The following is a 12,850-nucleotide window of genomic DNA, read 5'->3' as shown; positions in this document are numbered from 1 at the left end:
ATGAAACTGTCTACTATATCATATAGGTGAGGGATGAGCTAAAGTATTTTCATATTGTCAATATATTTTGGTTGCAGAATAAATTGGCTAAACAAGAGAAGCATAAATGGGGAAAAATAAGGTGCTGTGCTTAACTTAGCCACTGAATGGTCATCATTAATTATTCATATATACATTGTGCATAGTTTTTATGGACAATTAAGAGAAAAACTTGAAAAAATTCAAGTCTATTTTATCAAAATCATAACAATGTTTTCTTGATTAAAAAAATGTTTATTTACTGAAAGGCTTTCTGAAAATCAACAAATAGCTACAAGATTGAGGCAAAACTGTAAGATGCACACTCCAAGTCAGCATGCAAACCATTGTTGGTATGCACGTCAACATGGTGTCAAATCAAAATGATGGCACACAATTGGATGGCTGCATGGTACATCTTGTATTTGAGCAGGGTTCAATATGGTGAAGTCAAATTTAGTCTGATACTTTATCAATTTTTTTCATAACAGTGTGGCATTGGTTAATCAATGAAAGACATATATAAAAATATTTCAAAAAACATCAGAATAATTCGGACTTAATATGGCAGAATAACAGATACAAGAAATAAAAGTAAACATTGTTAAAACAAAAGACAAAAAGAGGTTTACAAATTATACTGAGCACTTTATTTCTTATTCAAAATCCCCCCTACATGTATACATTTGGTGTTTTTTTCCAATATTCTACAATATAAATAAAATTTCATATTTAAGCAGACATTTTTTTCTCTGTTATCTAGAGAAAACAATTTTTGCAATTAAATGAAATGATACACTTCGCCTTTCCCAAAAACATGAATACTACTATATCACAGTTAAAACAAAATATTTTCTAGTACAAAACTCTGAATATAAATAAACACAATCAAAGAAACAGGCTCTAGTATTAAAGATGAAATAACACTGATACTTTTTGAGAAATAGAGCAAAATACAAAACTTTAAAGTCCAGATTACCACCATTCCTGCTTTCAAAAATGATTAGACAATAAATTCTGGATGATATTCTGTAAATTAAGGATGAGTTGAGATGTGCACTATTTGATCTAACTATATACATGTACATATGCATGAAGCAAGTTAAAGATGGACTTGTAATTTTTGAGCAATAAACCTAAACACCAAACGTAAAAGTGAGATGTTTATGACACCAATGCCGCCACACTGAAAAGTAACACTGTAGTCCCTCTTTCATTGCTGATGAAACAATAAAGCATCTAAAGTATCATTTTTCACAACTGTATTGAAATACAAACCTATTATCATTCTCAGTGGATAGAACATAATAGTAAGCTTAGAAAATTACCTCTTATTTTCATATTTTTGATAATAGGTAAGATATTATATTGGCTAATGCACAATGACCCCTCCTTACACGTTCTCTATTTATTACTGTAAATGTAGTTGCATGTATATTTTTAGCAATATATAAAATGCCTGGGGTCAAAAATTGGTTGATCAAACTGGGCAAAGTGTTTGGTCATCACAACTTGACAACTCCTAATAAATTATTGACATTTTTATGATCATTTATATGTATGCATCATAACTGTGATGTACAGTAAATAAGTTACTTGCATGAAAAAATCCCATTACATATTAATATATATGATTCTGTATACAAGGCATACATATATGTTTTGTCAGAGACAAAAATGAAAATATGTAACTATTGAATATATTTTCTAAAAAAAAAAATTAAAAAAAATATAAAATCTGTTTGTTTTGCTTGTTATGTTTCAATTCAAATTTCCGTTCAAAACACTTTTTAATTCTTTTTGTTCAGTTGTCAAAATAAAATTTTCATAAGGAGCACTTTCTTAGTAGAAAACCTAATTAAGATTCTTCTACAAAGAAAATAAGAATATTATGTGATTTGTATAATAATGTTATTAACCATCATTCTTAAATACCATTTTTAAACAGCATTTGTAATCACTTCATTTCACATCTAGTCCACATAAAAAAAATTGGAAATCTGAAATAACATCCATCAGCTATCCACACATGAATATTCAATAGAATATCAATGAAACAGCCATATTCATGAGAACTTGTAACATTTCCACACAGGACATCAATTTCTACGAAAAATGAATGAATATTCCAAGGGGCATGAATGGATCCTTTCCACTCAAGTTCATGAATATTCAACATCTATGGAAACAATTCTGCTCATGAAGAACTCCTTGGGCTGGTTTTATTCATTACATCAAATAAGTCATTTAGACTAATTCGGAGACAGTCAATGAATTCACGCACATTTGTTGCTGGAGGGTAACTTGTCACATTGAAACCGATTCTGTTACTCTCAATGGCATAGCCTGTGAAATATAAATATGTTATACATATGACTACACATATCATAGCTTCACGCTTTTCTCAGTAGACTGTTTCACTTCAATATGGAATACACTAAACAAGTTAAACAAGTATACTGGGTATTGCATTAGCAATACATGTCCCCCCTTTTCACGGCTAGAAATAGTTTATGGTCCGTTATCATTGCGTGATAAAATCTGTCAAGGAATGAAGCTGATAGAGTGCTGACAAATTTGGTATTACGTATGTATGCACAAGATGGACAGAGAAGACCCCCGCCCCCCTTATAAATTTAACATGTAATGACGTTAAAAGCCTACAGGACAGTGAGTAACATGGTAGTTTGTAGAAAAAGGCTAAACATTTCACATTGACACAAGTGTAAGATACTATTTATCATATAACTCACATTAACATGAATGAGGAAATTAACATAAAACTCCCAAATTTATTTTCAAATAATTTTGAGTCTGGCAGTAGTGTGACAATCATGTGACATCATAAAGATGTCAACTACTGGTGTCACAAAAATGTTAATACGTACATATCTTATGATATCTATGACACTGGCATTATAATGCATTACTGTACATGGCAAGACAGGCCACATATTTAGATAATTGGTCTAGTGAACGATATGCCTAAAACAGCACACAACACATACCTATTCCGTATCCATCAGGAACAACAGGGGCAAATCCTCCGATGATTACAGCTGGACTACTAAGTGTGGAGGTAGACAGAATGATATGGTTGATCTTATGGTAGGCCGGATCTTCAAATACCTTATGAGGAAAAAAATTACTTTCCTGCCCCAGTGTCCTTAGAGCAAACAAATGACGATCAAATCCCTTCCCTGTGTAATGAAAGCATCATGCAGGAATACACATCAAAATAATCCTGTCTCAAGAAGAATGTACCAGTATAATGCAGACTATACATTAATACTTAAATATCATATATATGTATTTCTATTTGGATGGTGAAGCCATGATATAAACTAACTGCATGTACATTATGCAGTATATAGATTTGCAGTCTATGAGAGCTTAGCTTATACCCAAATCACGATGTCATATCCATGTGTATGAATATATGATATTATTTACATGCAACAGCCATTCTATGTCTGAATGATCTTAATTTCAAGATGGACACATTAATGTTTATAAATAAATGAAACACAAAAAATATAATTCTCCTGAGATTATGATGTTTGAAAGAAAAGCTCTAGCATTTACATGGTAAATCGTCCATATCTACCACATCAATAAAGTTCAATGCTTAAACAAGCTATTTATAATGGCTCTCCTTCAATCTCAGAAATAATATTACTGATAACATGTATACAAATTGCAAAAAAAGCTTTTGTATGTTTCTTTAAAATCATTGCAGTTAAAATAGTATGAATAAAATTGTACTTCATGTAGCTTTTTATAAAATGAAATATGGATAAAATTACCCATAGCAGCATTCTTTGTGAGATCCCCGTGTGTTTTGGAACATTGAACCATGGCGTTGAAGAGGTCCCCAGGGCTCTCTTTGTTGCCGCGGTCAACAATCATTTCTGTAGCCAACTTGGTATCCATGGTAGCAGATCGCAGGGTTTCAGTACGTCCATGTTTGTATGCGGCTGTACTGCAGGACTCATACGTAGCTACAAACTTCCGGTTTTGTCGGTAATATGCCATCTAAATAAATGACGAAAATCCATATTAGCCAGAATTCACCAGTGTACATGTATATGATCTTGGAGCCCACCAATAAATTATCTTTATCAGTTCTATGTAAGACTGATCTTTTCTCTTCTTCTCATTAACTTCATATGAAAACATAAACAAGAAACAAGGATTGTTTACAAACGGCCACCGGATGAAGGACGGGCCGGACCACACATCATGGATGTAGGGCGATTTGAATATAATCCACCATCGGATGATAGTGGGCTAATACAAAAAGTCTGAAATTAATTCTGATTGGATGGCTAACACCTGTTTTACATACATTTGTATGTTGAACACCTTGTGTATTGGCAGAGTGCATAAAATTAAAGTCAATCAGAAGTTACTGAACGAGCAAATTGGTTTTTTCTGTGAGATATCTATACCTGTATAGCAAGTTGCATTAAAGAGTCGGGACTAATTTTCTTTGCTTTGACAAAGTCCTTGGTGTAGTTGTCATATTCCAGGTGATGTAGGTCGAGGGATCCAACCAGATTATCAAAATTGACCTTAGCAGTCTGGACCCCTTCCTTAAGTGGTGCGTCCAACTCAAACTCTTAAACACAAGAAAACACTGAAATTTTACACTTAAATCCAGGCCACTTACATGCATCCCTGTATGACGTTGTGTTGTGATCACTTCAGCAAAACAACATTTTTATGATAGAAGTGACTTTAGAAGTACGCATATTTTTCAATGAATATTCATGATAATATTTTCTGACATTTAATTATATATATTTTCCAAATATGTTTACATGGGAGCGTGCCAAAAGAAAGAACAAATATGTATTTAAATCACAAAGACCTTGAGACATATCTCTATAATTTTTCTCCTCTGTTTTTTCCTCCTCTTAAAACAGTTACATTGTACCTATTTATATACATATCGATATGGAAAATGACAACAAAATTATAAATTATTTGCTCACCTAGTCTCTGTACTCCATTATCAGAAATAGCATTGGGGACTGTAGTTGAGGGATGTACAAAATGGTTCTCTGTGGAATCCTTGAATACTTCGTTGAAGTATCGTAGAACAGCCACCCCATCTCCCCATGCATGTTCAAAATTAACACATGCCCTCGAGTCTGGCGTCATGATGAGACTGAAGCTCTTATCAAACCACCTGAAAAATATACATAGTCTCATCAGCAATAATCATACCAAATGTTAACTGGTATGTACATAATGACTCAAATGTATTAGATATTGGTAAGTCAGGGTAAATTCTACAGTCTTCAAAGCATAAGAGGCAAAGTGCAACTACAGTTATTAGTCTATCAAAAACTGGCACAAAATTACTCAAAATAATTAAAACACAATTTCAAGATTCATGGGTTAACGTGTCAGATTCCTAAAATATTGAAATAGCTGTATTTACAAAACACTGTGCAGACATATATGAGGGATATTTCCCCAAAAGACTGAAAAAGATCATATAATATTGCTTTCACCCATGATTACACTTTTAAAATAATATAAAAATATCCTTTATGATATAGTTTTTGTGCCAACAAAATTAGAATTCAATAAATTAGAGCATCTCAGTGTGATGATAGCGGAGGTAAAAGGAAAGCATCTCCATGAACTAACAAATGACACTGATTAGATTGTTTTACATATTTGATCACTGTGACATCAATAGTTTTCTGTCCTCAATGTACAGACCAAAATACAAATCAAAAGAAGTGCATAAATTATAAAGACTATCCAATTATGATTGTCAATAGTAAAACTTGCATTACCTGTTCATGCCATCTCCATGCAGAAACTGTCTTGTAATATCATTGGGATCATTCGAGTTCTTGTCGTCCAAACATAAGGCAAACAAAGCCGTGTCAATTTTGTTCAGTGTTGGTCCATTACCTGGACATACAAAATAATTTCAAAAGTCCAGAATGACAGATACTCAAGAGATGATTTTAAAATATTCTTAACTGTCATCTAAAAACAAAATCATTATCAAAATTCAATTTGATAACTTTTTCTATTAAGTCTAATTTGTTGGTTTGATTTTTAGACAGAGATATCAGTTTTGATAAAATATAAATGTTTGCATCTTATTTCAACTTTGGTGTTTTTCCAAGTGAAATCCAAGCATAAGAAAAACAAGGAATGGTTTTTGAAAGTCACAGAAATGTAATTTCCTACAAGATGATATCTGCTTTTTTAAACAGCCTGCATAGTGACTGCCCAGGAAATTTCGAACAATGCTGTCCTTTTTGCAATGAAAATGCTCATGCTTTCAATTACTGATAACATCTGTATATCATAAACTGTTTGACATGGAGAATGGACCATACAATTAGGTATAAAGTAACAATGAAGACATATTAATCACATTTTGTTAATTTCTGCAATTTTCAAGCAAACAAATTTAAAGCAAAATATCGCTAAATGAATACTATTTTCTAAACATTTTCTTATATTCGCCAAAGAAAATTTTGATTATTTATCATCCAATTTTTTATCAACACAACTGACCATTAGCTAGTAGTTGGTCCCGATAAGCTGCCCATTTGTCGCGGTTCTCTGCTGTGAAGTAGCCAAGAGGAAACTCTGGTGGTGGCCGGTTATCTTGAAGAATATGCTGGATGTGAGCCATAATCTTCTCAGGACTCTCAATATGGCCTACAAAACATACCAAGCGGGAGGTCAAATGTGTGAAAGATGAAACGAAATATGAGGTCATATTTGTAAACGTAGAATGATACGTAAGGTCATACAGTTATGTAGAATCAGGCGGTCATACATGTGCGAGTAGAAATATTAAGTCATACATGTGAAAATAGAAACATGAGGTCATACATGTGAAAGTGAAAATATGAGGTCATACATATGAAGGTAGAAATATGAGGTCATACATTTGAAAGTGAAAATATGAGGTCAATACATTTCAAAGTGAAAATATGAGGTCAATACATATGAAGGTAGAAATATGAGGTCATATATACATTTGAAAGTGGAAATATGAGGTCAATACATATGAAGGTAGAAATATGAGGTTATACCTATGAAAATTGAAACATGCGGTCATACAGGTGAAAGTTGAAACATGAGGTCATACAGGTGAAAGTAGAAATATGAGGTTATACATGTAAAAAACATGAGACCATACAGGTGAAAGTAGAAATATGAGGTTATATATGTGAAAGTAGCTCTGGTTTTGACCACTGGGTCTTGTCCTATCAGAGGTTTTATGATAATCTGAAAACATGTTATTTTTTAAGTCAAACATAAGACTTACAATTGCAGTAAAATTGTGTCCATCGCTTCTTCATACAGATTATCAAATCTTGTAGATGAAGTAATTTTCCGAAATGTTCCTGTAGCATTCACTCAAACAATTTTAGTAAACATATAACTGTCAGCTTCGTCTTAGTCTCAAAAGTGCTTTCAGACTTTATCATAATACAAGGGAAGGCGGTAGAGATGATCCGAAGGGATGTGACATTGAAATGCATTGTCCAATCAGAATGAACCAAGCAAAAAAATACGAAAAAATTTGAATGCAGGTTAAATAGCTCATTCCCGGTAAATAGCACTTATGACTATTAACCTGGTTAATAACATTTTCGGAGGATGTGTTTCAAATAACATTTCTATTGTCTAGTGTAAAATAAGGAAAGGTATAATAATGCTAATTATCATACATTTCCATTTACTCATTAATAACAGCACCACATTTCACCTCATGCTCACCTTCATTATCTAAAACATCAAACACATAGAAGTGACCGTTTCTCATCACTAGCATATGCCTGCCTTCTGGATCGGTTAGAAACTCATCTTTACCCTCTCTGAAAATATTATAAAAAAAGTATATTTTTTATGGAATTCTTCCAAATGAACTTCATTCATATTTCAAAAGCACAAGTATATAGAAGGTTGAAGGTTTTGAAAAACATGCATATTTACTGACATGGTTTGCTTTGTTGGGTTTAGTTCATAAAGACAAAGCAGTTTATTAATAATATCCGTTAATTATAGAGGATATCAAAGTGAACACAGCCCTTGGAAGTTTGAGGATTATTAAACTGTTATGAAATAATTGGTTGAAATATCTACTAGTTTTAATGAAGAAGGGGAAATAAGATTTATCATATGCAATATGAAATATACCTTGGAATTCGTGTGGAGTTGAAAAGACGTCCATATTGACTCATGTCCAAAGGAAATGCAGACTGTCTACTGTGTAACAAGGCACCATGCCAGGCAAATCGTTTTGGTACTTTTCTAAAACACGAAACTAACATCAGCTGAATTCCAGAAGCTATCAACATTCTTTTAAGACGAATCAAGCATTCCATGGTTATGAAGAGCTAATCTCTTGTTATCCATTTCATTTATCTGATCAATAGCCTGTATTACCGTATTTATCCTCAAATAAGCCCCCTACCCTAGTGTACTGCGAGGAGTATATAATACATGTATACAAACACAAACTGACAAAACTACAGCAATTTATTTTTAATTCATAATTGCCCTTAAATGATTACCTGCAAAATTTATCAAATTTTTCATTCTTTGTTTTCTCAGGTTTCAGATGGTAAACGTCAGGCTCCAAAATGTTTTCCCTCAAAGATTTTAGAAACCGTAATGAAGATATTATCATATTTGTTGATCTTAGTAACTGAAATAAAAAAAAAATTAGACAAGTTGTGAAAATATTATTCAGAATTAAGAATCCTCAAATTAGAATAAAATATACATTTGTATTATTCACAAAATTTCCACCCCAAATTTTTACAATGTAACTTACAGTAAGTCAAAAATCACAGGAAAATAGGAACCCCTCACTTCATCTCTGGGCAAGACAGCAAAAAGTATAAGATCCTTAAATGTCCAGCATGAGATCTAGTCCAATGTTTAAAATCTTTAATTACCAGTTTGATCATTTCTTCTGTTTTTAACTCTTCTACCAAGCAGAAGTAAAATATTTTTCTTACATATTATTGAAAATTATACATACTTGTGTGCGATATTCAGGTTGGGGTTCGTCAACAAATGACATAAAAGGATTGAAGTTCAACACAATAGGAAGGCGAGATTTCAGGTACATGTCAAACCATGGCTCTGAAAGATTGAAAATAACAATCAACATTTCATAGCTATGAAAATTAATAACTTAATGACAAATGAAACACTCACAAAATGCTATCTCACAAGAAAAATATTCCTAATCAAACATCATAAAATCAAAATTTGGGATTTTAGTGCATGTATAGATCTAATATTTTAATTGAAAACCACATCTCAAATATTATAAATAACTTTTGTTTTTAACAAATGTTTGGTCTTTACTTCTTCTGAAAAACAGCCATCTCTGACGCTCTAAAATTGCAAACAGCAAGAAACAAAACTGTTCAAATAAAAGTTATCTATAAGTAGTAAAAGAGATGCTGAAGGAACGGTATAATAAATTTATTTTTAAAGGTTAACGTTATCACATGTTTGATTTCTTAATTGATCCCGATCCTAGCTTCCTTTTTTAGGAGGTTAAAACTTACTGGAAACATAGCTGGTGTGTTTGTTTTTCTTGTCCAATTTCCGTAGTTCTTGTTGTAAATCTGAAACCAATTACAAAACAGGAAATAAGTAGCAGTATAACCATATACTGTATATTTGGTAATATTTGTGGGAGATATATTTTGGCTACGGTATATTCATGTCATTAAATACAGCATGAAATTTAATACCCTGCAAATATCTATATATACACTGAAACATATACACATATACAGTAGGTATTCATGAAATAATGTTTATAAGGTATGATTACGAATAATTTGATACCCACAAACTAGGTCCGAATGGGACAAACCCTATGCAATTTAACAAATATACAGTGCCCTAAAATCTTGATAAAAGGATGGTCTTGCAAGTAAGCCATTAAGTTTAAGATCAGGTCATTATAGGACAGCTATCGTCATTTCAAGGCAGGGTATCTTTGTAGTAACTGGTGGCTACCTCAACGAACAACATATGGGAGGCCTGTCACATGTCATCCAGATTAATTAGGGTAAAGTGTATTGTCCACTGAGCTATCACTGCCCCATTAGTTTGAAAGATTTATACAAACTATTAAATTGTGAACATATATCAGTCATTTGAATTGTGTATCCTAAATTGACAATTGAAGCTTTCTGAAATTGAAGAATCATACTTTTGGATTTAATTTCATCTTAACATCTTTATATAGGAACCCTTATTTGATTATATTTATTGCTTATAGAGAGTATTTTAGTTTCCCCTGGGAACTAAGTTTCCTCCTACACTAAGAGCCCCAATACACTTCCTTCAGGCATACATGGATTAACAAGATTGATTGACAGAAGATTATATATTTTGTCCATTTGAATGAATGAAATGGATAAGACTCTCTTTATTTTTCATCCATTCAAAATATACAGGACACCATTTCATCTGTTAAAGGGATCTAATTATGCCCAGTGCAAAGTAAATTATATTTTCAAACTAACATTTTCCATCTTCCGCCATGAATTTTATTGTATAGTCTTGTGTAGTTTCCCATTCTTCTGGTGTGAGAATGACTTGCTGGGACTCAAGATAGCTGTCACATGTTGCCTCTAGTTTGGGAATAGCTAGTCGAGGTAGACTGTCCTGGAAGTAGTCAGTTGGAACAATACTCCGTTGTAGATATTCCCAATCCGATCCAGAATTTGTACTGGAAATATATTAAAAGTACAAATATTGCACTGTTAATTAATAGATATGGAAAATGCAAAATATACGTTGATTACACATCAATATCAGGAATAATTTGTCAAAATATCCTGATTTTTACTCCATTTAGTTTAAATACTGGCAATATATTTTATTCTGAAAATCTTTCTTTTTTTTTTTTTATTTCAGTCTGAATTTCCTGACACCAGAATTAGACATTCTTGATAACATATTGAACATATAGCTCAGGTTCCATATGATCTAGCTAAAATGCATATGACATTTATACAATATTTACAAATACTTATATCTGATAGATATCTTGTGTAGGATATCTATCTGTCAGAATGTCCAAGTCTGGTGTCCGAGGGCCAGAGGAAACTCATGCTAAAGAAGCAGACAGTGTCATTAGCTACCTGTGTTTTTTACCTGTACAGCTGTACATTGAGTTTGGCTCATCTGTCTGTTATCTGTCAGCACTATTCTTAATCTTATTTGGTCTTATTTAATAAACTGAATTTAATGTCGTGCTTTTCTATTGAATAAAAATTGTACTTCTAAATTGTTTGCTATTTGTATATCTAAAAATTCAAGTGTATGTTATACAAATGTACCAAATATGAAAGCTTACCTGTAAACTGCCCGCTGTCCATTTTTCAATATCTGGTTTGCCAACTGCAACATTAAAATAATTCAAATTTGTTGGCAAAAACAAAAATCACATACTGCAGCCTCTAAAAACACCAATATACAGCTGTTGATACGGTCAGAGACCTATATTAAAGTATATAGGTCTCTGATACGGTTAAGAACTCCCTCAGAAAGTTGAGGCAGTCTCGATTTTATGAGACTTCTTTGTGTTGTACAATTGTGCCTTTTATAAAACATTAAAATTTTGGACTGTAATAGATAGCTGATTGATAACAGCACCTCGTTTGATTATTTTAAAATGTATTGTTGCAACAGTTTTTGTTTTGGATGAATTTCTTGGTTTTTCATCTTCCGAAAAAAGTTACTTATCATTACATATCAGCCGATCACTTATTCGTAAAGTACAAAGAAATAAGTCTTTCCGGGGGTGGGGGGTCCCAACCTGATTACAGAATGCTGCAAAACCTATATCAAACCAGTCACCCTGACATTGTGCCTCTCTGATTTTTATACACTACATCAGAGACCTATATTAATTTAGTATATAAGTCTCTGACTACATGTTACATGGCAACACTCATTCTTGAATATTAAAGATTAACAAAGCCATGACATGGTAAAATGTTAATGTTTACACAAAGTAAAATGCTTGCTGCCTTCTTACTATCCCATGTAATGTTAGTAGTGTTGTTCATCTAGCTGTCACAGCTGAATGACCAGACAATGTTGAATGACAGCTGAATACCTGTTTGACTTTATGAAGACGTGTGCATTGGGCGGCAAAGGTTTTCACACGAGTCCTGAGCATCTTTTTAGCATTTAAATAGTTAACAATAGTCTTTTTTATAACAATTCGACAATAACAATATGCTGGACTTTGAACTTTCCAAAATGCACGAAGGTAAGTCTGTAGGCTTATTTACAACCAACCGGCATCTAAAGCCGGAAGTCAATTCTACTGACTAATAGTCAAAACGGAAAGCGGTTTCACGCAAATCCGGATGATTCTATGTGATTTGGCAAATAACTAAATTGATTTTTGAAAGTTTTAATTTTTACAACGTTCAATATCTACGGGGATCTGTTTACAACGCATTTGGCACACAAAACAGTACCGTTCACAATATTCATACTGATACAGTGGTAGGATAACTGCAAGATATGTCGTGTGTAAGTTGTCAGCGCCAAAATGGCAGCTCCAGCGTGTACGCTCCCCATGAGGGTTGAGAAAAACTTTGGGTGATTGCTAAAGGTCTAATAACCACGGGTAATAATTTGTGAGCCGCTTTGAGATGACTGTGTTGCTGTGGTATAGCGATATATAAAACTTCAAATTATGACCCGAATGGACCGAACAGTCAAGGGATCTGACGGGGAATGCGGCTTTGAAAGTAAGTAGGCGTGACTAAACCATCTGGTTTCGCGA

The 12,850-nt window shown here is 32.9% G+C and overlaps 1 protein-coding gene across 1 annotated transcript; it reads right to left on the bottom strand.

Annotated features, from left to right (window-relative positions):
- Window positions 1-645: 645 nt before the first annotated feature.
- On the bottom strand, window positions 646-12,365 carry LOC117330644 (carnitine O-palmitoyltransferase 2, mitochondrial-like). The gene is made up of 15 exons (XM_033889077.1): window positions 12,170-12,365; window positions 11,405-11,448; window positions 10,569-10,774; window positions 9,597-9,656; window positions 9,059-9,162; window positions 8,586-8,719; window positions 8,209-8,322; window positions 7,789-7,886; window positions 6,571-6,717; window positions 5,832-5,952; window positions 5,016-5,212; window positions 4,470-4,639; window positions 3,825-4,053; window positions 3,027-3,218; window positions 646-2,364 (listed from the first exon to the last, which is right to left on the bottom strand). The coding sequence occupies exons 1-15, from the start codon at window positions 12,230-12,232 to the stop codon at window positions 2,216-2,218; spliced, it is 2,028 nt and encodes a 675-aa protein (XP_033744968.1). The 5' UTR covers window positions 12,233-12,365; the 3' UTR covers window positions 646-2,215.
- Window positions 12,366-12,850: the final 485 nt, after the last annotated feature.

Source organism: Pecten maximus, chromosome 7 (assembly GCF_902652985.1).
Source record: "Pecten maximus chromosome 7, xPecMax1.1, whole genome shotgun sequence".
NCBI classification, from domain to species: domain Eukaryota; kingdom Metazoa; phylum Mollusca; class Bivalvia; order Pectinida; family Pectinidae; genus Pecten; species Pecten maximus.
This window is presented reverse-complemented; position numbering and strand designations above follow the sequence as displayed.